Source organism: Acanthochromis polyacanthus, chromosome 5 (genome assembly GCF_021347895.1).
Source record: "Acanthochromis polyacanthus isolate Apoly-LR-REF ecotype Palm Island chromosome 5, KAUST_Apoly_ChrSc, whole genome shotgun sequence".
In the NCBI taxonomy this organism is placed as follows: Eukaryota; Metazoa; Chordata; class Actinopteri; family Pomacentridae; genus Acanthochromis; species Acanthochromis polyacanthus.
Genome location: NC_067117.1, coordinates 40,535,408 through 40,561,109, shown reverse-complemented (window position 1 = coordinate 40,561,109; position 25,702 = coordinate 40,535,408). Strand labels below are relative to the sequence as shown.

The 25,702-nt window shown below is 40.9% G+C and overlaps 2 protein-coding genes and 1 long non-coding RNA gene across 4 annotated transcripts in view; 1 reads left to right on the top strand and 2 right to left on the bottom strand.

Moving 5' to 3' along the window:
- The window catches only part of arhgef3 (Rho guanine nucleotide exchange factor (GEF) 3), a 64,413-nt gene extending 53,961 nt beyond the window's left edge, over positions 1-10,452 (bottom strand). For both annotated transcript variants that reach the window (XM_051948030.1, XM_051948031.1), the window contains exon 1: positions 10,204-10,452. In XM_051948030.1, the coding sequence (XP_051803990.1) occupies positions 10,204-10,225 (22 nt within the window). In that variant the 5' untranslated portion in view covers positions 10,226-10,452. The remainder of the gene's footprint in view (positions 1-10,203) is intronic.
- Positions 10,453-12,117: 1,665 nt separating this feature from the next.
- il17rd (interleukin 17 receptor D) overlaps positions 12,118-25,702 on the bottom strand; it is a 59,245-nt gene continuing 45,660 nt past the window's right edge. The window contains exons 6-16 of the mRNA XM_022206402.2: positions 24,646-24,690; positions 23,938-24,089; positions 21,631-21,696; positions 21,342-21,396; positions 20,130-20,240; positions 18,556-18,740; positions 18,340-18,455; positions 17,351-17,614; positions 15,762-16,385; positions 15,400-15,683; positions 12,118-15,282 (exon numbers count right to left, since the gene is read on the bottom strand). Coding sequence (XP_022062094.2) covers positions 15,167-15,282; positions 15,400-15,683; positions 15,762-16,385; positions 17,351-17,614; positions 18,340-18,455; positions 18,556-18,740; positions 20,130-20,240; positions 21,342-21,396; positions 21,631-21,696; positions 23,938-24,089; positions 24,646-24,690 — 2,018 coding nt within the window. The 3' untranslated portion in view covers positions 12,118-15,166. The remainder of the gene's footprint in view (positions 15,283-15,399; positions 15,684-15,761; positions 16,386-17,350; positions 17,615-18,339; positions 18,456-18,555; positions 18,741-20,129; positions 20,241-21,341; positions 21,397-21,630; positions 21,697-23,937; positions 24,090-24,645; positions 24,691-25,702) is intronic.
- On the top strand, positions 16,352-20,510 carry LOC127533968 (uncharacterized). Its single transcript, XR_007941866.1, has 2 exons — positions 16,352-16,466; positions 20,157-20,510. It is a non-coding gene; the product is annotated as an uncharacterized LOC127533968 (long non-coding RNA).

The following is a 25,702-nucleotide window of genomic DNA, read 5'->3' as shown; positions in this document are numbered from 1 at the left end:
ATTAAGCCTTGATTTTTGTTTTGGTATTGTATTTCAGTGAACTATCTGTTCACCTCTTATATGGTTTAATAATCACCTGCAGGTGGAATGTTGCTCATTTTGCCAGAATGTCAAAAAATGTCAGGGGGGATGAATAATTTTGCATGCAACTGTAGGAGAAAAAAGAGAGAAAATTCTCTAAATTTAGATATTTTTACAGTGTATCTAAACTGAGCACACCATCAGAGGATCTGAGCTTTGTTCACTGAGAAATGGAAGAGCTGCTCCATCACATATTAAATTACTAAACACGAGAGTTCAATCAGGAAAAGTCCCATCAAAAGAAGATTGTCTAGCAATTTCATGAGGAACACTAAACAGCAAAGACAGCAGCATTTCACAGAGGATGATGGAAAAAGACCCATTGGAAGGGTGCATGTGGATCAGACCCACAGTGGATCAGACCCACAGTGGAACAGACCCACAGTGGAACAGACCCACAGTGGATCAGACCCACAGTGGAACAGACCCACAGTGGAAAAGACCCACAGTGGATCAGACCCACAGTGGAAAAGACCCACAGTGGAACAGACCCACAGTGGATCAGACCCACAGTGGATCAGACCCACAGTGGAACAGACCCACAGTGGAACAGACCCACAGTGGATCAGTCTGTAGGTGATATTCAGCTCTACAGGTGAACACTCACATCCACTGACTGTTTGTTCAGAGACATGCAGCGCTGTCTGCTTTACACAGTAACATTCAAAGGTAGGAAAATGAGACAAACACATCTAACAGCTTTGAAAAACAAAACATTTCTGTGAATAAAAACTGTGAAAATCTAGCAATAAAGGGACCAGAAACAATGTTCAAAAACTGTAAAAAAATAAAAAAAATAAAAAAGAGTTTAAAAAAATATGGCCCAACACATCCATGACTGCACCGATGTGAACATTTTCAAATCACTCCTCACCTGTTCACAACTGCTTTTAATACATAATTTCTTTTTATGATTCATTTTATGATGTTCTTCTGTTTTAATATTTGCTGAATTTATATTGTAAAAATGTAAAGTGTCTCTGAGTACTATAAAAGTGCTATACAAATAAAATCCATCTATCCAGGGGGGTGCTGGACTCTATCCCAGCTGACTCGGGTGAAGGCAGGGGACACCCTGGACAGGTCACCAGTCTGTCACAGGGCTACATATACAGACAAACAATCACACTCACATTCACACCTACGGACAATTTAGAGTAACCAATTAACCTCAGCATGTTTTTGGACTGTGGGAGGAAGCCAGAGTACCCGGAGAAAACCCACGCATGCACAGGGAGAACATGCAAACTCCATGCAGAAAGATCCCAGGCCAGGATTTGAACCGGGGATCTTCTTGCTCCAAGGCGAAAGTGCTAACCACTACTTCACTGTGCAGCCCACAAATAAAATCATTTTTTATTATTTAAATACAAAAATCGTGTCATTTTATGGTCAATTGTTGAAAAAGAAGAAACCAACATTTAGAAAAAAAAATACATTTTTTGATGAGGAAATTATTTAGTCAGTTTGATGGATTTTGTTTTGAGGAAATTTTACGGTTAGCATTGTAAAAGTAAAATTACCAGATTTTTCTTTTATGTGGACACATTTTACAGTGTTAACCATTTTTACAATAAACATGTCAATCAATACTTTTTCTCCTCTGAATTTATTAGATATTATCTGTGATTTGAAAAAAATGAGGGAGAACAGTAAAATAAGAGCAAATGGTTGAAAAATGACAGATAAAAATAGCTAAAAACTTATTTTGTATAGTGTAAGAACCAAAGCAGAGCGCATTGTCGTGGACTTTTCTCCACTGAGTGTTCAATGAAACATCATGTTGGATTATCATGTGGAGCCTCACTCACAGGTTTTATCCCAAAACAAGGACTTTGTGGAGTAACCGCTCGTCAAACTGCAGGGAAATGAGAATATTTCATTCTGCAGTGGATAAATAAAAGGAAATGCAAGTGCTTCTGTCTCTAATCAAGCAGCTTCATCAGCTGACTTTGAGCTGAAGAACAAATTAAGATAACTCCACACCAAACTGTCCAGACAGCAGCCTCTCTACACAAGACCATGGTTACTTTGCCAGTTCTACATCTTCAGGAGGACATTAGTGTGAAGAGAGGCTTGACTTTTTCAAACTGCTCCTCAGGCCTTTAAGGTTCAGGCTAGAATCAGTTCATCAGCTGGAGTTCAGCTATCAGACTGGATTAAATCTGGAAAATGGGTTGTCCATCCATCCATCCATTCTCTATACACCGCTTTATCCTCACTAGGGTCATGGGGGGTGCTGGAGTCTATCCCAGCTGACTCGGTGAAGGCAGGGGACACCCTGGACAGGTCGCCAGTCTGTCACAGGGCTACATATACAGACAAACAATCACACTCACATTCACACCTACAGGCAATTTAGAGTAACCAATTAACCTCAGCATGTTTTTGGACTGTGGGAGGAAGCCGGAGTACCCAGAGAAAACCCACGCATGCACAGGGAGAACATGCAAATTCGATGCAGAAAGATCCCAGGCCCACCCCGGGATTCGAACCGGGGGATCTTCTTGCTGCAAGGCGAAAGTGCTAACCAGTACACCACTGTGCAGCCCTAAATGGGTTGTTCTAAAGACAAAAAGGGATTCTGAAATTGGATTAGATCATGTAATCGAGTCTTGGTTTAGACTGGATCAATCATTCAGTACGTGTTGTCTGGATTGAGAAGTCTATGATGCACGGATGGATATGAATGGATTCAAGAACAAAATCTAATAAAACTTTGAAATTGGCCAAATAGTACACTATTTGTATCACGTAGTAAACAAAAACATAAAACAACAGAAACAAGACACAAAATGACAGAAATGAGAAAAAATTGACAAAAACGAGGCACAAAACGACAAAAACGAGGCACAAAATGACAGAAACAAGACAAAATTAAAGCTGCAAGCAGCGATGGACCGGTCCTCGCATCCACGCTGGTCGTGAATCCACGCACGTCCACCAGGTGGCGCTGTGACTGAGAGTGTATGTCGGCCTCTGAATCGCATCTGGACCAGAGTCCAATCATACATTTAAAATTTCAGCCAGACTGTAGCATGTTCAGAGCAGTTATAGAGCATTTCCTGTCTATCCACCAGGTGGCGCTGTAACTCAGAGTGTATTTCACACAGTGGATGTGATGAGGGTTGGACTCTGATCACTCATGAAAAGTTTCAGGCTGATTTGATCATGTAGAGGCCAGTTATACAGCATTTACTGTCCCTCCATCAGGTGGCGCTGCGACTGAGAGTGTCTGTTGGCCTGTAGATGTGATCAGGATTGGATTGTGATCACACATGGAAAGTTTGAGGGAGATTGGAGCATGCAGAGGAGAGTTATACAGCAGTTGATGTTTCATGGCGAAGCATCAAAACGCTGATGGTCGCCATGGCCACGCCATTTGGCTTCTGGTTAAACTTTTGATAACTTTTCCAAACCAAGTCCTGCTGTGTGGACTGACAAAATTTCAGGTCTCCTGGAATTATCCCCTAGGAGGTATTAACTCTCAAAAATGAGAAAAATCATCAAAAATCTCACAATTAATCCAAGATGGCCGACTTCCTGTTGGGTTTAGGACATGGCTCCAAGAGGCTTTTTTGTGCGTCCTGATGTGCTCTATAAGCCTCCCAAATTTCATGGATGTAGGTGAAACGTGCTGGGGGGGCTGTTTGTTAAAAATACTGTAGGGGGCGCTATAGCATGTGCAGTGCCGAGATGCATACAGTGTTGTTCCTTGGGTCAATGGTGATGTGTGTGGTAATTTTTGTGAGCATTGGAGTATTCCTAACCTGTCAGAAAGGGCTTTGTTTTTCATGGCGATATTTGGTTGCTACGGCAACAGCGTTACATGAAATGTCACACCCTTCACAGTGTGTGATTGTCAAGAGGTGAAGACTCGACTGACCAATTTCCAGCATGATATCACCAAGTTTGGGGCCATTGTACCTGAAAATATAAGGCCTTAAACTTACTATTACCAACAGGTGGCGCTATGACTTTTTCAAAATTTATGAGTGTGGATGTGTTCAGACTGGACCTGGTATCCAGCATGTGAAGTCTGAGGCAGATAGGATGTTGTTCAGCTGAGATATGAATCGTTAAATTTTCATGGCGAAACATCGAAATTGGTTTGGCCGCCACAGACACGCCCTTTGATGACAAGTCACCATTTTCACTGGGATGCATCATCAATGTGTTTAGGCTGTTGTCACTGCATTTGAAGTGAATATGATCAACCGGGTAACAATAGGGCATGAAAGTGTAAAAGATGTCTATTTCCTGAAACCACAAGGTGGCGCTATGACTGTCAATGAATATCCCTATGTGGATGACATCAGGACAGGACTGTCATCATACATGTAAAGTTTCAGGCAGATTGGAGCATGTTGAGAAGAATTAGACACCACTTCCTGTTTCATGGCGAAGGATCAGTTGTTTGAGGCTCCGCCATGGCCACACCTTTTGGCTTCTGGTTGAGTTTTTGATAACTTTTCATCAGAAAGGTCTGGTGCATGTACTGGCCAAATTTCAGTTCTCTCAGACTTATCCACTAGGAGCTATAAATTTTGACAAATGTACAGCAAATTCAAGATGGCCGACTTCCTGTTGGGTTTAGGGTGTGGCTGTGATTGACTTTTTGGTGTGTCCTGATGTGGTGCATATGCCCACCAAATATTGTAGCTGTAAATAAAACATTGTGGAAGTTGGCCTAATGACCACTGTTTCAATTTTGCAGGTGGCGCTATAGAGCCATTTTTTCACACATATGCGCAACTCCCATAAAATATCAAATTTTTCGCCAGTCCTGATGTGCACGCCAAATTTCACGCGTTTTGGTTCATGATAAGGCCGCCAAAAAGGCAAGTCATTTCCCGAGGAGCGATTAAGTTTGAAAAATTTACAGCAAATTGAAGGTGGCCGACTTCCTGTTGGGTTTAGGGCGTGGCTGTAATTGACTTTTTGGTGTGTCCAGATGTTCTGCATATGCCCACCAAATATTGTAGCTGTACATGAAACATTGTGGCAGTTGGCCTAATGACTACTTTTTCAAGTTTGCAGGTGGCGCTATAGAGCCATTTTGCCACGCACATGCGCAACTCCCATAAAATATCAAATTTTTCGCCAGTCCTGATGTGCATGCCAAATTTCACGCGTTTTGGAGTATGATAAGGCCGCCAAAAAGCCAATTTACTTTACGGGAGAAAAAAAATAAAATAAAAATAATAATAATAATAATAATTAAAGCTGCAAGCAGCGATGGACGGGTCCTCGCATCCACGCTGGTCGGTGAATCCACGCACGTCCACCAGGTGGCGCTGTGACTGAGAGTGTATGTCGGCCTCTGAATCGCATCTGGACCAGAGTCCAATCATACATGTAAAATTTCAGCCAGATTGGAGCATGTTCAGACTAGTTATACAGCATTTCCTGCCCATCCACCACCAGGTGGCGCTGTAACTCAGAGTGTATTTCAAACAGTGGATGTGATGAGGGCTGGACTCTGATCACTCATGAAAAGTTTCAGGCTGATTTGATCATGTAGAGGCCAGTTATACAGCATTTATTGTCCCTCCAACAGGTGGCGCTGCAACTGAGAGTGTCTGTTGGCCTGTAGATGTGATCAGGATTGGATTGTGATCACACATGGAAAGTTTGAGGCAGATTGGAGCATGCAGAGGAGAGTTATACAGCAGTTGTTGTTTCATGGCGAAGCATCAAAACTCTAATGGTCGCCATGGCCACGCCATTTGGCTTCTGGTTAAACTTTTGATAACTTTTCCAAACCAAGTCCTGCTGTGTGGACTGACAAAATTTCAGGTCTCCTGGAATTATCCCCTAGGAGGTATTAACTCTCAAAAATGAGAAAAATCATCAAAAATCTCACAATTAATCCAAGATGGCCGACTTCCTGTTGGGTTTAGGACATGGCTCCAAGAGGCTTTTTTGTGCGTCCTGATGTGCTCTATAAGCCTCCCAAATTTCATGGATGTAGGTGAAACGTGCTGGGGGGGCTGTTTGTTAAAAATACTGTAGGGGGCGCTATAGCATGTGCAGTGCCGAGATGCATACAGTGTTGTTCCTTGGGTCAATGGTGATGTGTGTGGTAATTTTTGTGAGCTTTGGAGTATTCCTAACCTGTCAGAAAGGGCTTTGTTTTTCATGGCGATATTTGGTTGCTACGGCAACAGCGTTGCATGAAATGTCACACCCTTCACAGTGTGTGATTGTCAAGAGGTGAAGACTCGACTGACCAATTTCCAGCATGATATCACCAAGTTTGGGGCCATTGTACCTGAAAATATAAGGCCTTAAACTTACTATTACCAACAGGTGGCGCTATGACTTTTTCAAAATTTATGAGTGTGGATGTGTTCAGACTGGACCTGGTATCCAGCATGTGAAGTCTGAGGCAGATAGGATGTTGTTCAGCTGAGATATGAATCGTTAAATTTTCATGGCGAAACATGGAAATTGGTTTGGCCGCCACAGACACGCCCTTTGATGACAAGTCACCATTTTCACTGGGATGCATCATCAATGTGTTTAGGCTGTTGTCACTGCATTTGAAGTGAATATGATCAACCGGGTAACAATAGGGCATGAAAGTGTAAAAGATGTCTATTTCCTGAAACCACAAGGTGGCGCTATGACTGTCAATGAATATCCCTATGTGGATGACATCAGGACAGGACTGTCATCATACATGTAAAGTTTCAGGCAGATTGGAGCATGTTGAGAAGAATTAGACACCAATTCCTGTTTCATGGCGAAGGATCAGTTGTTTGAGGCTCCGCCATGGCCACACCTTTTGGCTTCTGGTTGAGTTTTTGATAACTTTTCATCAGAAAGGTCTGGTGAATGTACTGGCCAAATTTCAGTTCTCTCAGACTTATCCACTAGGAGCTATAAATTTTGACAAATGTACAGCAAATTCAAGATGGCCGACTTCCTGTTGGGTTTAGGGTGTGGCTGTGATTGACTTTTTGGTGTGTCCTGATGTGGTGCATATGCCCACCAAATATTGTAGCTGTAAATAAAACATTGTGGAAGTTGGCCTAATGACCACTTTTTCAATTTTGCAGGTGGCGCTATAGAGCCATTTTTCCACACATATGCGCAACTCCCATAAAATATCAAATTTTTCGCCAGTCCTGATGTGCACGCCAAATTTCACGCGTTTTGGTTCATGATAAGGCCGCCAAAAAGGCAAGTCATTTCCCGAGGAGCGATTAAGTTTGAAAAATTTACAGCAAATTGAAGATGGCCGACTTCCTGTTGGGTTTAGGGCGTGGCTGTAATTGACTTTTTGGTGTGTCCAGATGTTCTGCATATGCCCACCAAATATTGTAGCTGTACATGAAACATTGTGGCAGTTGGCCTAATGACTACTTTTTCAACTTTGCAGGTGGCGCTATAGAGCCATTTTGCCACGCACATGCGCAACTCCCATAAAATATCAAATTTTTCGCCAGTCCTGATGTGCATGCCAAATTTCACGCGTTTTGGAGTATGATAAGGCCGCCAAAAAGCCAATTTACTTTACGGGAGAAAAAAAAAATAATAATAATAATAATAATAATAATAATAATAATAATAAACCCTAGGGTTTCAATAGGGTCCTTGGCACCGCTGGTGCCTTGGACAGTCGGTGCCCTGGCACCGCCTGTCCTTCGCACCCTCGGTGCTCGGACCCTAATAATAATAATAATAAACCCTAGGGTTTCAATAGGGTCCTTGGCACCGCTGGTGCCTTGGACAGTCGGTGCCCTGGCACCGCCTGTCCTTCGCACCCTCGGTGCTCGGACCCTAATGACAGAAAGAAGACACAAAATGACAGAAACGAGGCACAAAATGACAGACAAGACACAAAATGACAAAAACGAGACACAAAATGACAGAAACGAGGCACAAAATGACAAAAACAAAACATAAAACGACAGAAACAAGACACAAAATGACAGAAATGAGAAAAAATTGACAAAAATGAGACACAAAATGACAAAAATGAGACAAAATGACAGAAACGAGGCACAAAATGACAGAAACAAGGCACAAAATGACAGAAACGAGACAAAATGACAGACACAAGACACAAAATGACAAAAACAAGACATAAAACGACAGAAACAAGACACAAAATGACAGAAACAAGACACAAAATGACAAAAACAAGACATGAAACAACAGAAAGAAGACACAAAATGACAGAAACAACACACAAAATGACAAAAACGAGACACAAAACGACAGAAACGAGGCACAAAACGACAAAAACGAGGCACAAAATGACAGAAAGAAGACAAAATGACAGAAACAAGATACAAAATGACAGAAACAAGATACAAAATGACAGAAACGAGGCACAAAATGACAGACAAGACACAAAATGACAAAAACGAGACACAAAATGACAGAAACGAGGCACAAAATGACAAAAACAAAACATAAAACGACAGAAACAAGACACAAAATGACAGAAATGAGAAAAAATTGACAAAAATGAGACACAAAATGACAAAAATGAGACAAAATGACAGAAACGAGGCACAAAATGACAGAAACAAGACACAAAATGACAGAAACGAGACAAAATGACAGACACAAGACACAAAATGACAAAAACAAGACATAAAACGACAGAAACAAGACACAAAATGACAGAAATGAGAAAAAATTGACAAAAATGAGACACAAAATGACAAAAATGAGACAAAATGACAGAAACGAGGCACAAAATGACAAAAACAAGACATAAAACGACAGAAACAAGACACAAAATGACAGAAACAAGACACAAAATGACAAAAACAAGACATGAAACAACAGAAACAAGACACAAAATGACAGAAACAACACACAAAATGACAAAAACGAGACACAAAACGACAGAAACGAGGCACAAAACGACAAAAACGAGGCACAAAATGACAGAAAGAAGACAAAATGACAGAAACAAGATACAAAATGACAGAAACAAGATACAAAATGACAAAAACGAGACACAAAATGACAGAAACAAGACAAAATGACAGAAACAAGACACAAAATGACAGAAACAAGATACAAAATGACAAAAACGAGACACAAAACGACAGAAACGAGGCACAAAATGACAGAAACGAGGCACAAAATGACAGAAACGAGGCACAAAATGACAGACAAGACACAAAATGACAAAAACGAGACACAAAATTACAGAAACGAGGCACAAAATGACAGAAACGAGGCACAAAATGACAGACAATACACAAAATGACAAAAACGAGACACAAAATGACAAAAACAAAACATAAAACGACAGAAACAAGACACAAAATGACAGAAATGAGAAAAAGTTGACAAAAATGAGACACAAAATGACAAAAATGAGACAAAATGACAGAAATGAGACACAAAATGACAGAAACGAGACACAAAATGACAAAAATAAGAAATAAAACGACAGAAACGAGACACACAACAACAGAAACAACACACAAAACATCATCAACAGGTAATGCTAACGTTCTGTGAGACACGTTTCATGTATACGGATTATTATTGAAAATGTTATGTTGATTAAAAAATATTCCCACAATTACAAGAGACCTCAATAAAAATATAAATAAAAAAGCAGATTTAAACTTGATTTGAACTGTTTTATTAGAGATTCAGTTTGGTCTGGGGGGTGGGACATGAGAAAAATATCATTTTAGGGGAACTCCAGACTTGTTTGGTATTTTAAAAATATTTTCAGACATTCTTTTCTCCTAGTTTTGTTAGATTTGGTCTCAGGACAAGAACATTTACACAACTGCTGCAGGTTTTAGCATTTTGGATGATTGTAAATTTGATGAGTGGGACGTTAAATGTTCTCCAGCTCTGGAATGAACCCCAAGCTGAAGCAAACCTGTGACTCACAGCAAGAAAGTCTCTTTTCTCTTTAAGAAAACCTGTTTCTCTTTAAGAAAACCTCCTTTCTCTTTCAGAAAGCCTCTTTTCTGAGTCTCTTCTCCACCACAGACTCCTCCTGAACCCTCGGCAGACACAGAGTTAACTCTGTGGCTCAACCCACATTTTTTATTGCCGTTTCAACACTTTTAGTTCTTTTAAAAAACCTAAATAAAGCAGATAAACTGTCAGGGAGCAGCTCGTCCTCACCGGAATCCCCGCTGACATCCATCACCTGCCAGCATCGGACCGCAGCTCCTTCCAAAGCTCCGGAACACGGAATGACGATATGTGGCTTTACAGCAAACAAACAAACAAATAAACAAACAACCAAAGTGGTGTTTCCAGCTTCTGTCGCTCGTCCCGTGAATAAAAAGTCAAGCTTCTCCTTTGTACATGAATAAAAGTCCAGGTTGAGCTGATCTCAGCCACAGACGGAGTCTCTGTGATTCTTGGTTCCTTCATGAGTCACAGCTTAGTCTCCTCACGTGTCAAAATAAGAGCCTCATTTATTACCACTGTTACTCAAAGTCTGACCTTCACTGATCTATTTCTGCAATTCCAAAACATTTTCCTATGTAATATTTTAATGACTTTATAAAGTTTTGAGCACTTTTTTCAACTTGTCTGTACTTTTATTTTAGTTCAATGCATTTAGTATTTTAACTTTGACAAGTTTTGATTGTTTGCCTTTTTTCCTGAATAAAAGAAAACGGATGTATTTTTGCAACAGTAGATTTTACAGGGATAAAACTTGTTTTTGTTTTTATTTTCCTTTAAAGACTTCATTTTTCAGTGTTTTCAGGCCTGAGATGCATCACATTTGCACATTTCTTTTTAGATTACGTAGAAATTCTAGTAGAAACAGCCCATTTAAAAAAAAATCTACTTCAAAACTTGCTTTTATGAATGAAGGACTTTTTCAGTGTTTTGGGGGCTGAGATACATCACATTTGCACAAATCTTTTTAAATGGCATTTACTATTATTACTAGAAGCAACCTATTTATTTTATTTATGTATAATCGACATAACTCTGTAAAACCTAAATATAGAAAAATATATATAACAAAAAAAATGTATAAAACTGTTGTTTTATTTATCAGTGGGTTTTACAGGGTTAACTTATCTGTTGTGTTTATTGTTTAAATGTAATTTTACTCTGCTGCATTCTGTACTTTATTCATTTGCTCCCTTGGTGTGAATCACTGTGGTTCAGTTAGCTGCTTTGACAAGAAACACCTTTAATGACTCAACGATCAGATTTACAGAAAAATCGAATTAAACAGACCTTTAGGTTGTAAAATCCAGCTGAGGCTTGTGCCCTTATTTTGAAGGTGGGCCTTTGCAGACTGGCTGACTTTGTGCCTTTGAGCACAGTCTGTGAGTTTTACTGGCTCCTGTTGTTTTAGGCTCTGATGCCTCACAGCGTCCACACTATAGAGCTGTCTGCTGCTCTTTATGTCACTGAGTTCTGAGTGAGTTTCACTAGAAGAAAGTAAAACCTGTTAGTTAGCTTGCAGCAAGTGAGACGCTGAGCAGATGTAGAACAAACCCTGTAATGCCTGACCCGTCAAAAAACAGCCAGAAAATTATAACTAATGAAACCCAGATGTTTATTACCTCTTTGAACAAAATCCAAAAGAAAAATTTTGCCCTATCATTTTGTTTAGGATATATTTTTTTGTCTTAAATTTGAGCGTTTTTGGAACTTTCTGCTCACAACAATCTAAAGCAAAACTCCACTGACTCCAGTCTACTAATTAGCACTGAGTGAGCCGACACACTTCAGTGCAAAAAATAATATAAGAATTCAAATAAAAAAGAAAGAACAAAACAACAAACTGCTGGGAGCTTTGTCTCCATCTCCCAGTAGGTTCTCACACTGAACATCTGGACTCATGCCATAAACCTGCTCTATCTCCTCCTCATCCTCTGTCACTGTGTTGCCATCCAGTTTGTTGACATTTTCAGTGTAATTTCTTTTTCACTTTTCTTCCTCTAATCCTTTTGACATCTAAAAAAAAGTCAGTATAGTAGAGTGACTGTAATTTCAGAGGAATTGTTATTGTAAAAATACTCAGAATGCATTTGAAGATGGCATTTCATTCATTCATTAAGATAATTAAGGCATCAAAATAGTGTGCGCTTGTATTTTCATTGGTATATTGTAGATTGCATTACAAACATGTTACATTCAGGAAAAAGCATGTTATAATCCTGGAGTATCGCATCTGATACACACATTTTAATATGAGTTACCTGCAAGATAAACAATGAATTACTCAGCAAATATGGATTCTTTCAATGCAGAAAATAGTTATTTTAAAAAAGGAGTAATAATGTAGATGTTATTTTTACCGTTACTTCTTGAAAACTAGCAATGATGTTCCAAAAAAAAAATGTGTGTGGACGAGTAGCCATTTTAAAAAGGGGCAAAAAACGACTTCAGCTGCCAGTAGTGGAGCGATGATCCACAAGGGGGCAGAATACATGCACCAGGTTATAGACAACAGGTTTTTAAGGAAACTGCTCATCCTGTTGATGAGATAAAAGGTCTCAGAAACAAATGGATCAAATGAGATACAAATGGTTCAATAGGGTTGTTAAATAAGTGGTTATGATGCAGCAGCATTACCTCCTGGTTATCTGATAAAAAGCTTTACATCCTGCAACAAATGTAAGAATCTATGAGCTACCGAGAAATCCTACAAACTCCCAGTAGTCTGTGACTGAAAGAAAATATGAAAAGAAGAATGTTTGTGTGGACTGATTTATTTATTTCCTAAATTAAGGTACTATAAAACAGTACATTTCTAAAAAATTAAAAAAAATACTGAAATAACAGTCTATACAAAATAAAATCAGATTAGACATTTTCAGAGTAAAATACAAATATTTACAAGTGGGAAATGCTCCAACTATCCTTCCAACAAACACATCTGTAGATGAACCAAAAGCCGTCAGCAGCAACTCAGAAAACGGACTTTAAAAGGAGTTTATAAAAACTTAAAGCACACTGAACTCAAGGTTTGTGATCCAGAAAACAAAATTAGTGCAGCCGCTGATCCTCGGTGTCCTCTGCCTATCAGGACATATGTACAAGGGATCAATAACTGCACATTCCTGTCAGGAAATAAAAAAGATTTACAAGAAAAAGCCTGGAATTATTCTGTTTATATAAAAATTCTCTAAGAGAAATGAATGGATTGCCATTTCTGAATTTTGATATAAAAAGTTTTTTTAAAAATTGTTTAATTTCTCCTAAATTTGACGTCTGACAGAATCCCATCACACACTTGATAAGCAGGTCATTTTTCAGGCACAACTGGGTATATTTAAAGTCATGTGGTCATTTTTAAAACTGAAGCGCCATCATCTTTGCCACTTTCTGCAACGAAAAGAAACAACTTCTCAGTTCACAACAAACAGATTTACACTCTTCCACTGTATTATGTCACATTATTAGGTTGAAGTACCACTGCTGACAGCTCTTTAACAGTCCTACAATACTCCATCACCTTCTACTCCTAATATAAAAGCGCAGATGTAAGTGAAAAACAGAAACTTTATAAACGGTATTCATGTTCAGGTTTTCTGCAAATTGTTAAGTATTGAGTTGGTTTGGGTCCCAAATGTTGAGAATATTACAAATGATAATAGAAAATGCATCCTGTTGTGCCCTTTCTGCGCTGATGTGTTCAGCAGCCTCTAGTTCAGCTGCTCTGAAGATGTCAGATGCTGTAGCTGGGTCACATCTGAACATGTCTGCAGTCCTGTGACTTCCTGCATTTCTGCATCCAAGATCAGAACAATCAGTTGGTTTCAGCGTCTTGTTTTGGTAACAGACTTCCACCCACCGTCAGCCGTTACTAATCAAGCAACCAATCCATCGAGGTACGCTTTGGTTTCAACTCATCTGGAGATCCAGTCCTTCAAACCCTCCAAGCAGGCGGATTAGTGGTACAAAGCTCCTTAGTTACCAGAGACTATCACTCTAGACGACCTGCTTACCAGAGATACCAGGGAGCAGTGGTCCTGAACTTCATGTTTCCCACAGATACTGGAATTATCATCGCTACAGAACAAGGCGGTTGCCATGGCGATTTGGACAAACACAGTCACTACCATTGTTACCAGGGAGTAAAGTTTCAGAACCCAGCAGTTACCATGGCTACCTGTGACCAAACGTTGTACAACTGAGCGACAGGGACTATGGTTGTAGAACTCAGAGGTTACTAAGACAACCACTCTAAAATGCAGCGGTTACCAGGGCTAAGTGTTCCAGAACTTAGTGGTTACCATAGTTGTCAGCATTCTAGAACTCAATCGATCAATCAATCAATCAATCAGTTGGTTACAGTACTTGTTCTATCAGCAGGCAGTGGTTACCATAGTTACCAGTGACAAACGTCCTACAACCCAGTGGTTACCACAGTGACAAGGGACTACTGTTCTAGGACTCAGTCGTTACCATAACCACCTGGACTGGCATTCCAAAATGTAGTCATTACCATAGTTACACCAAGAAGTAGTGTCCCAGAATGCTGTGGTTACAGTTAAGAGGACTGTTGTTGTAAAAATGCAGAGGCTACCATCGTCACAGGGATCTGTGTTCCTGAACACACTATTTACCACAGCTACATGTTCTAATGCCCTAGAATGCAGGAGTTACCACAGATAAATGTGACCAATGTTCTACTACCCAGTGGTTACCACAGTTACCCTGGAATACTGTCCTAGACATCGGGGGTTACTATAGTTACCAGGGACCAACGCTGCAGAACACCACCGTTACCATAAACACAGGGGACTGGAGTTCCAGAATACAGTGGTCTCCATAGTTACCAGGGAACAGTGTTCAAAAAAACAGAGTGGTGTTTGTCACAGTTCACAAGGACTACAGCTCTAAAATCAGTGGTTATCATGATTACCAGAAAGTACTGTCTCCATGGTTACCACTGCCAATGAAAAGGAGAGTTCTACAACATAGAACTCCCATCGCTGATGAGAACATGTGACCCTCCAGTGTCTTCTCATTCTTCCAGTTATGTTTGATTGGCAATGACAGTACAGACCAGTACAGACCAGAAAAGACCAGTACAGCCAAGTACACTTCTGGCCCTGTGATGACATCACTGGGCTGGTCCTCACTGATTGGCTGCTGGCGTCCTCTACATCAGTGCCACAGGAGTGAGAGAGTCGCTGTGATGATGGTGGTGCAGCTCAGCTTTACACTCCGTCACAGAGCTGCAGCAGAGCGACACGACCGCCGGCAGCTCCTCGTCTCCTAAAAGACACGTGATCAGTTATTCTCTTTATGGAGAAGATACACGAGGAAGTGAAAGGTAACAGCAGAGAGATACTGCAAATGCACAAAGTATCAGGTGACAGACAGCCGCCTTACCCAGCCCAGAAGAAGACGATTCGCTGTCAGCCAGGGAGGAGGAGTCTGCTTGGTCATGTGACAGTCCTTCCATTAGAGGGATAGAAAGCTCTGAGGAGGGGACAGACGAATCATAGATGCCCGAATCACGAGGAGGTGGGACCTCTGGAGCAGATGGACAGCTCTCCTCTGCCTGGGCGGGGTCAGGACACACCTCATCCTGCAGAATGGGGGGAGGTGAAGAGGAAGAGGAAGATGAGGAGGAAGGCTCCTCCGGTAAAAGTCCAGCTATTCCAGAAGTGGACCTGAAAGAGACATAAAGCAGCAGCAGTCAGACAGACAGTCTGAAGTCAGGAGGATAAAAAACAAGCTGGTGTTATTACCTTGAAGCGGCTCCCAGTGAGCAGCGGGGCAGGCTGGGACCGGGACAGGGACCAGGACTGGGACAGGGACCAGGACTGGGACAGGGACCAGGACCGGGACAGGGACCAGGACCAGGACCGGGACAGGGACCAGGACTGGGACACAGACCAGGACTGGGACACAGACCAGGACTGGGACTTGGGCCAAGGCTGAGGCTAGAGCTGGAGCCCGGGGCCAGCAGGAGCATGTTCCTCCTGGGCGTTGTGTCGCTGCCCTCCAGCGGCAGCGTTCTCACCACCACCTCATTCAGCACCAGGCCAGAGTCAAACCGCTGCTCAGCCTGAGATGAGGAGCAGCAGGGAGGCTTTGGGGGAGGACTTGGAGCAGCAGGCAGAGGAAGCTGTTTGGAGGAGGACTCGGAGGAGGAGCCTCCTGCAGGAGTCAGCTGCTTCTCGAACCAGTCGGGGTTCTGGCTGATGTGCTGGTGCATGTTGCAGATGGAGATGTAGAGCGAGCGTCCGGACTTGCTCCTGAAGTAGTTCCTCCTGGAGACGTTGAGCGGCTGCTGCTCACGCTCAGCCAGACTGGACTGACTGGAGTGGAGCTGACTGAAGAGCTGAGGCAGCTGGTCCATCAGCTTAAACCTGAACACATTCAATGATGGTTTTAAGGGCTGAATAATCTCCCAGTTACTTTCATCATCGACCCACCACTCCATTTTAAAGGTACGCTATCTTTACACAGTTGCCAAAATTACAGTTATTTATCAGAGCCAGTAATTGTAAAAAAGAAAGAAATTTTGAGCTTTCTGATGGTTCTTGAACTACTTATCTGGGAATTCAGTCTGGAAATTTAGCCAAATCTAAGCTTAAAATTGTGAAATTTAATATTTTGCACGTCCAAAAATGAGTAGTTCCTCTAAACAGATTCTAAAAACAAAAGGAAAAAAAAGGATCAACTCCTCGGTACAACTGTGAAACCATTGGTGACTCAGGTGTGACCAAGAGTCAAATGAGAAAAATTCAGAGACCTTTTTGTTTAAGTGGGATGAACTGCAGGCTGTGTGTACAAAGAGCAGATAAATCAAAAATGTATCTGGGACACGGAGTCACGACTTCTTCCAGTCTCAGTAACACCGCTGGGAAACTGGAAAATTGTTGATTCCAAGTATTTTTTATATTTTTGGAAAATAATTTATCAAACAAGTCCATCTATTTCCATGTTTTATGGGATTAAGGTGCTGGAACTATAACTGCAGTGAAAAATTAGACTAAAGTGAGGAAACATTTGACAGGAATACTGCTTGGAGTTCAGGATCCCACAATACACACAAAACAGGTTTATAATGATATTTCTGGATACCACTCAAATGTTTATATGTTTGACGTACTAAAACCCAGAAATTCAAAATTTGCTTTTATGTTTAATAGAATTAAAACTTCACCAAACTGCAGAAAGGACAGGTTTGAGTTCTCTCTACTTCTAACCACAGTTGTGCTGTTTCTGTAGGGGTGCAGGACTTCATGTTGCAGTAAAAAAAAAAAAATAATGCGACAGGAGCGACAAACACCCAGAAAGTGTTTGGGGTTCAGAGTGTTGTCTGCTGTACCTGGGAGCCAGACTCAGCATGGTGGGAATGTCGTTTTCTGTCGAGTAATCGAAGTAAACCGTCATGTAGCGGTTCAGCTCCTGAGCTCCGTCCCTGTCGCTCTGCTTCGCCAGCCGCAGCTTTTCTGCAATCATGGCCACACCCACAACAAACAGGTCACCGCCTGACCCACCAATCACAGTGGAGCTGCTGCTGCTGCTGCTGCTGTTGTGACGACGATTGACCGGCGTCTTTCCTCTGCGGCTCTTCTTCTCCATGTAGTAGCTGTAGAAAGACAAGTGAAGCAGTTTAAACAGAACACAATGCAAAGCAATATGGAAAAGAAAGGACTGATGTCTCAGTGTAAAGAATGTTTACTGGTACAGATCATATTATTAAGTTTCATACAGTAAACATCCACCACAGCCACCGAACACTGAAACACACAGGTTAGCTCCTTCAGCTCAGAAAAGTTTAAACTACAAATACTAATTGTTTGTCTTTACTTTTTACAGCATTATAAACCCAGGAAGAGCTGCAGATGGTTAATTAGTCATTCCGACTATTTCTAACTTTTCTGAAATGTTTATAGCAGAGAATAAGGATTTTAATAAAGATATTTGTTCATTTCTGGCTTGGTGTATTAAATACTTTCTGAAAAAAAAGCACATTTTTGAAGTTGCACGTCGACCCACCTCTTGCACATTTTTCATACATTAAAATTTACTAGATACCGTCAATTTCAGCCATTTTACTCCTCATATATTCATCTCAATGCATAATTGGAGTGCGAGAAAGCTTGCTAAAAGTGGGTCAGCGGGCATTTGTTTTTCAAGGAAAAAATATGGCAGGGAAGAAGAAAACAATCTGGTTCATTTCATAGTAGAGATAGTTTTTCCTTAAAAACGATTAGCATCTTCTAGTGGCCACTGGAGGAACTGCAGTATTCAACACAGCAGCAGTACTTCTTTCTGCTGTTGTTTTTAAAGTCAGTGTAGTAGAGAGAGTACCGTAGGCCTTTGGAACAGACAGTGATGATAAAGTTTGCTTCATCCAGCTGCCGGCTGAGCCACGACATCTGCCCCTCTTTACACATCTCCAGGTGTTCCCACAGGTCGAACACAACCTGAGCAAACAAAGATGCCACAACCACATGCCACAGTTTACTTCCTCATATTCATCATCGTCCATTTAGCCAGTCTCCAGTTCAGGTTTGAACATCTCACCTCGCAGTTGCAGAAGTCCTGTAGGAAGTAGGCGAAGCTCTGGATGACGCTGGTGTGTTTGGGGCAGTCTCTGTTGGAGTAGCAGATGAAGACTTTGGGGCGGGGCCATGGCCGATCAGCGTTCAACGCAGCGCTTTGATTGGACGACTCGCTGCTCTCCTCGTCTAACTGACTGTAGATGTTTTCTAAAAGGAAAACAGACACGAGCTTAGATAACAGACAGAAACTCAGCCATTAGATTAGGATGTGTGCTTTAACTTCACCAGGTTTCAATCACAGCAACAGATCAACTCCACGCAGTTCAGAACACAGTCACTCTTGTTTCAGTCTGCACACTCAGGATAGACGGGGCGACAGCTTTCAGGACACATTTTATTGATAACTTTTAAGGCCCTTCATAGCCTCTCTTCTAATCTTTCTGACTTATTGGTACCTTATTCGCCAGCAGACTTTTAGAGAACCTTGGACAGAGGCCTGAAAATGACTGAGTCACTGACATCTTTCTTCTTAAAATATATTTTTATCAGAGAGACTTTTCTGATCTTCAGTTTTTCTTGTTGTACCTCCTTAAATGCATTGATTTTTATACACTGCATTGAGCTTTTACCTCCGACAATTTCATTAATTTTATTATTACCGTGTAACTTGGATTTTAAAAAGTAGTTTAAGAGTAAAACTGATTATTGTCTAACATGTCAAAGAACTTGAAGTGACATGCTGCTAATAAAAGAATCTCCAAATACATTAAAATTCATCTTTTGGGTTTCATAGCTGCACAACATAAAATAAAGGCTCCCACCAGTGGACTGTGGACGTCTGCAGGCCGGTTGAAAACTGTATTTTGAATTCAAAATTGAAACAGTCACAATATGGAAGGAAAGAAACTCATCTATTCTACTTCATTAATTTACATTAACCCTCTGAGTCTCAAGTAGTTTATAAGAGGTTTTTGCTTCTGTCACATTTTTACTCCATGTAAGCTTTTTCCTCACTGCAATACAAACTCCTTCACCTGTATGGAAACAACACAACCATGGCTAGAAGTAGAGAGAGAACTCAAAAATGACACAGTTATAAATCCATAAATCATCAAAAAAGAAAAACTCAAATTTGAACTTCTTTGATTATTTACTTTGCAAATATTTAAATAAGCTGAAATAAATATACTACACAACGGATTTCCAACTGCCCGGTACCGTTTGAGTGAAAAGTCTGCATTACTGTCATGTTCCTGTTGGTTGTAACTGATCACTCATAGTTTTACTGAGAAATGTACTCTTTTGTAGCTTACAGAATCTGACTTCTGCACACGTTCTAGTTTTATTTACTTTTTAGGTGAGCCATGTAGAACAAAGTGGTTTTGATGAAACATGACATTGTAGGTTTGGTTTTCCAGCTAAACAGGATATCGCAGGTGTTTAGTTCTAGGACTGTCTCAAGGTTAGGAATTCAACTAATTCTTCTGTTTATACAATTTGTGGCTGATAAATTATGTAATTTTAGCAATATAACATGACTTTTAAACTCAAGGGACAGAGAGACTTCCTTTGAATTGCCCTCAAAGTTTCTCTCACCTTGCTGCTTCTTACGACACATGACAGTGAAGAGGGTGGCGAAGGCAGACATGATGACCAGAGGCACCGTGATGGCCATGGCACGGATAGGCCCCGCCCAGGGGGAGTGGACTGGAGGATGGAACAAACACACCCAGCATGACACACCTGAATCTGTTTTTGTGTATATACAGAGCATTTTGGTTGATACACAAATGGAAAAAGGTCTGTTATTGGTAGGATGAACTGTTACGGAGCCAAAGGATGAGCTGAAGTATCATTTGGACATTTAATCTGATTATAGTAGGAACTGAAAAGCAGGTAAACTGAGAATGAAAAGAGGAAAAACAAGAAAAAAAGGAAAATGGCAATTAAAGTGTCTTTCAGATTTGGGACAATGAATATTGCTGCTTCATCAGTGTGTTGAAGTGACAGCATTCCGTAACTTTTCTGCTTTTGCTGTTTTTGACTCCGATTGTGTTTCCAAGTCGGGAATAATTTCCAAGCAATTAATGAAGCTGCTGCTGTCGTTCCACATGGATCCTGCTGCTGTCTAGTGCTGCAGGTATTCAATAATCTCAGAGGGAATATTCCTACAAACAGCTGGAAGCAACAAACTAAACTTCAATTGTCCAATTTGAGAATGCCAATAATGTGACAGGTACAGACTCTGTCCTCATTGCAGTGATGTTTTATGTTTTTATGACCATAAAGTGTTTCCCCGTTAGCATCATGCGACTAAAGTACTGTGTGTGTCAGTCCATTAATGTGACATATTGCAGTACAGATTTGTGTTTTGATCAAAGTGCTAATAAAGTGCTAAATAAATAATAGTCACCCAACTTAATCTGCAAGTGTGACCACATGAAGCCTCCCTAGTTCACACACACCCAGTATGTATAGGCCAAATGGAACAAGAAATTACAATGTTAAAACAGCTTCACAACTTCATGAGCACAGTTTTAAAACTCCTAAAGAGAAGAAAGAATAAGCTTCATCTGTTCCCTCTAAAGAAATATATGACACAATACAATAAATGTTTATTTATCCAAAAGCTCATGTAATTACAGTGGTGACTAAAAACTCTATATATCTAAATACATCATGCTGCGTTATGAAAAATAGACATTTAATCACCCACAAATCAGCAATTAAAATAATCTGTAGCCACATCTGGGACAAGTTTGCTAACGGAGCTTTTCATTTGTGTTGTATTATGTGAGTGTGTCTCACCTTGGCTGACGTGGTACTGAGTTTGTCTCCTGGTTGTGTTACCATCATCTCTTAGCTGACAGGACAAAGAACAACATTGACACAAAAAGAAGGAGTAGAGGGGAGAAAAAGAACAAATTCATGTACAAACGAATAAATATGACATTTGAAACAAAAAAAACATTTCCATTTTAATAAACACATAAACGGTGCACAGTAGATTTCAGTAGGTCCCATTTTAACCATTTTACTACAGCTCCAAGTATCAGTCTGTGTAGCTGAAGCTTGGTGCTGTGCTGCGTTCATGTACCTCTATAGTGTAGGTCCCTGGAGTGACATCCTGGAGGATGCATGTCGCTCTGGGCTGGTTCACATCCTGCAAACAGTTATGCATTCAGAAAAATTCAAAAAAGTCCCATTTTTATCCTGATTAAGCAATGAAATTGCACTTTTTATGAAGTGTAGCTTATCGTTTTCTGCACTGCTACAGCTGCTAAATGGGATATGACGAAAACGGCAGGGTACCAGACTTAACTGCAACGTAAATGAAATGAAAGTACAGATTTCTCTGGGTTATAATGTCAAAAAATATTTTCAAATGAATATCCAAAATATATTTAATGAATAAGCTGAAATATACATCATAGAAGCTATAGTGATGGTAATTATTTAGCAGCGTGACAGCCATACTAATGAACTGTACTGACGATACATGCATGTAAGAAAAGCGTGTGAGGGTCAGTCAGGTCTTTTAGATCATGGAACTGAAGGTCAGCATGTGAAGTCTGAAAAAAAGCTTTGAAAAGGAGGTTCAGTGAGGCCTCCATCTATCACTGGTAGGCTCTATTCTAAAAGTCTCAACATTGAAATCAGACCAAAACCAAAGAAGCTGTACAGGGTTTGAATGTAAACAAAAGCACCGAGAATGATACGATGCAGTGATGCAGCTCATGACAGGAGGTGAAATGAAGATGTCACAAAGATCTCCAGGTAATCTAATCTCCCGTACGAATAGTACCAGGGTTCTCGCCAGCGCATTTCAGCGTAACAGGCCGTTACGCAGTCTTAATGGCCCGTTACGCTCAGTTTAAAAGATTATGCTGGGATTAGGGCCGCTACGCCAGCGCATTTCAAAGATGACGCTGTTGTTATGAGAGTGTGTGGCTCCGTCATGAGAGAGGGACAGAGAGCAGCGTGTGTGTGTGTGACGGAGAGAGGGGGAGAGCGAGATGTCCAAGCTACCTTGAATGCAGCCCGAGACGGCAGTTGGTAGAGGTGGAGAGGTGTGTAGTTGCTGGGTTGGCGGTACTGTGCGGTTCAGCCACTGTTGATAGACAATAAAGGATGCAGTGTTCTTCGATACGGCTGGGCTCCTGTGTTTTTGCCTCTACGGCTGCTGAGGAAGTGAAGGGGGTTAACCCCGGGCTTCCTGACCACGGGCCGAACAGGAAGGGTTAACACTGTGATTAGGGCCGCTGCGCTGTTATTTTGACAGATAACGCCATGTGCGTTTGTTTTATATCGACTGGGTGCCTATCTAGGTTAATTTATGTCTCCCCACCTCGGCCGTACTTTCCTGTCGATTGACCCATTCCCGTCTATTGCGCATGCGCACATGCGCGTTCCCGTTTATTGCGCGCGTGTGCAGGAGGACCTGCCGTTACGCTGAAAAAAATCCTGGCGAGAACCCTGAGTACATAAGATTATTTGGTGTTAAGAGTAATTCAGGGAGTGTGGGTGAGTCAGATTATAAATTCACCACATGAACACTGTTGGAAACATTAGTTTAGACACTCAAGAATCAACACTACTGAGGCAAAATGGTGTTTTTGAAAAATACTGTCCACTTTCTGACGTGTGAAGTCCCTCAAAACTTGTTTGGAATTAGTATTGTACATCATTTTCTTCCTGTTTATCCAGACACAGGATGCAGTGGCGGTAAAGAAGAGATTGAAAACATCCCTTTCTTGAGCAGTGTCTTCCATCTCTACCTGGGAGATAAGACATGTAATCCCTCCACATGTTCTGGCTCGAACCTCGAGCCTCCTTCGAGCTGGTTGTGCCCAGAAAAACTCCAGAGAAAGTGTCCCAGGAGGCCTGTATTCAAATCTCGGGACGCTAGAAAGCAAATCTCGTTCCGAAATCGCGCGAGCTATCGGGCGATTTTGGAACGAGATTTGCTTTCTAGCGTCCCGAGATTTTTATATACAGACCACAACAAATCGCCAAGTAATGTGGAGGTTTTCGTTCACTTCTCATCTCTAGTATGTTGTGGGACACTCATTGAGACTGTCCGAGCCGGTCAGTGTGGGGGAAAAAAGCATGTTTGGGCGGACTTTGACGCAGGGGGGCCTCTTGCCCCATACTTTTTGCAAGCTGAGCTGCTAGCTGAGCTGCTAAGCTGCCTGCATGGCTAAATACTGGAGCTATGTCGAAAATTAATTTCTCCATCACTCACATGTATGAAATGAAAAAAACCGAAGTTCCCCTTTAACATGACAGTCTGGTGCAATGCCCACGTTACTCGGATGCTGTGACAATCCGTCTGCCCAAGCTGCATCTGAATCCAGTATTTTTACACATGATGTAAAAACATGTACAGTACAGTTGGTCTTACTGGTTTGCAGCGCTGCAGTCTGAAGGGTCCGTCCTGCCGGAGTTTGTAGTACAGGTAGTAGAAGTGGAAGCCGAAGGAGGCCGGAGCCTGATCGAAGGCCACGTGAAGGGTCGATCCAAGCTGAGACATGTTCAGAGTCTTTGGTCTCCAGACTGCAGCGACAGAAACAAAACCTCTAACAGATGTGCACTTTCTTTTCAAAGAAATGAAAAATCTGAAGTATAAAATTTAGGTAATACTGAAATATGCTATTTGTTGTCAAATAAAAGAAAAGAACCCAAAATGAAGACAAATGCATCTATATTCCATCTATATTCCTACTTCTCCTGTTTTATAGGATCCCATCTGATTAAGTAAGAAGTCTTAACTCCACCACACTCCCTGATGGAGTAAAAAGGAATCACTCAGAATCTGCTGGGGGTTCGAAGGGTTAAATCTCAGTTACTGGTTTGTCTTCTGTGCTACATTATGTGGTTATTATCATGTGAGAGCTGTTCAGCCCTTTGGATGTGTAAAATACGAACAAGCTTGAAATCTTTTCTGACTACATTTGTCCTGAAGGCAACAGTTCCATGCAGGAAAACTTGACTTAAAATTAGTTTGTGTGAAGACTAATTCACGATAAACGAATGCAACAGGAAAGGCCAACCAGTTTACAACTAAAGTGTCTGCATGTGTCTCTGGTGATGACGACACTGAGGAACTCACATGGTTTACAGACCAGGTTGTCCGATCTCAAGAGGACTTCACATGCTGTTAGAAAAAAACACACAGAAATGGAAGCACAGTGTGTTAAGATCTTATTGTGTAGTCTTATCTTTTTCTCAACACATTTTAAGTAGCTAGCTTGGCATTTGTGGCAGTTCCTTTTTGTTTTGTCAGGACTGACATCAGTTTCACCACCTTGGCATACAAACAGGTTCAGGAAGTACAGGGTGACACAAAAAAACAGGAACTTTTTAACAATCCAATAAAACCAAAAGTGATGGAAGAAAAATATTTGATTCATAGTAATAGAAACCTTAAAACATGCCATTTAAGAAACAATGATGGAATTGTAATTTTTTTCCAATATTTTTATTAATTTTAAACTTAATAGAACAAACAAAAAAACAGTAGCTCAGCATCAGTCCAAGGATACACAATAGGTTTCAAAATTGGCACAGATAGCAAATCCTACAGCCTTTCAAGTATGAAAGAGTCCATTTAAAAGGTGCTATATCTGATCTTACAGGGAGCGCCACAGCCTGAAATTGACAGTGCTGGTCCAAACTCTTCCAAGAATTCCCCAGTGCATCTCTAAAATCCCAATTGTCCACTGAAATGAGGGGGAAAACATGTTTCCACGGTTAAACAGAAAAAAAATGCACACAGAGAGAAAAAGAGAAAAAATAAAACTAAAATAAAATAATTCAGGTAAAGGGCTCTCAAGAATTGACAAAAGCACGATGCAAGATTGTTGATACATGACCCTGTGTATACTGCAGGGAGGGTTTCCAGGTTTGGTTGAATACATCAGTTTCCAAATGAACCAAGCACGTTAAATAGTCCAAAGGGATGTAATCAAAAAATAAGTTTTCTCCATCCAGAGACAGTAGGTGGCTTATTAGAAATCCATTGTAGCAAGATATTCTTCCTGGCACAAAATGTTAAAACACTGAATAATATGTGATTATATTTATCGCTAATTTGTTTATTTGGTAGACCAAGGAGAAGAGACAGAGGATCTGGATCGATATTGACTTTAATAATATTTCTAATTTCA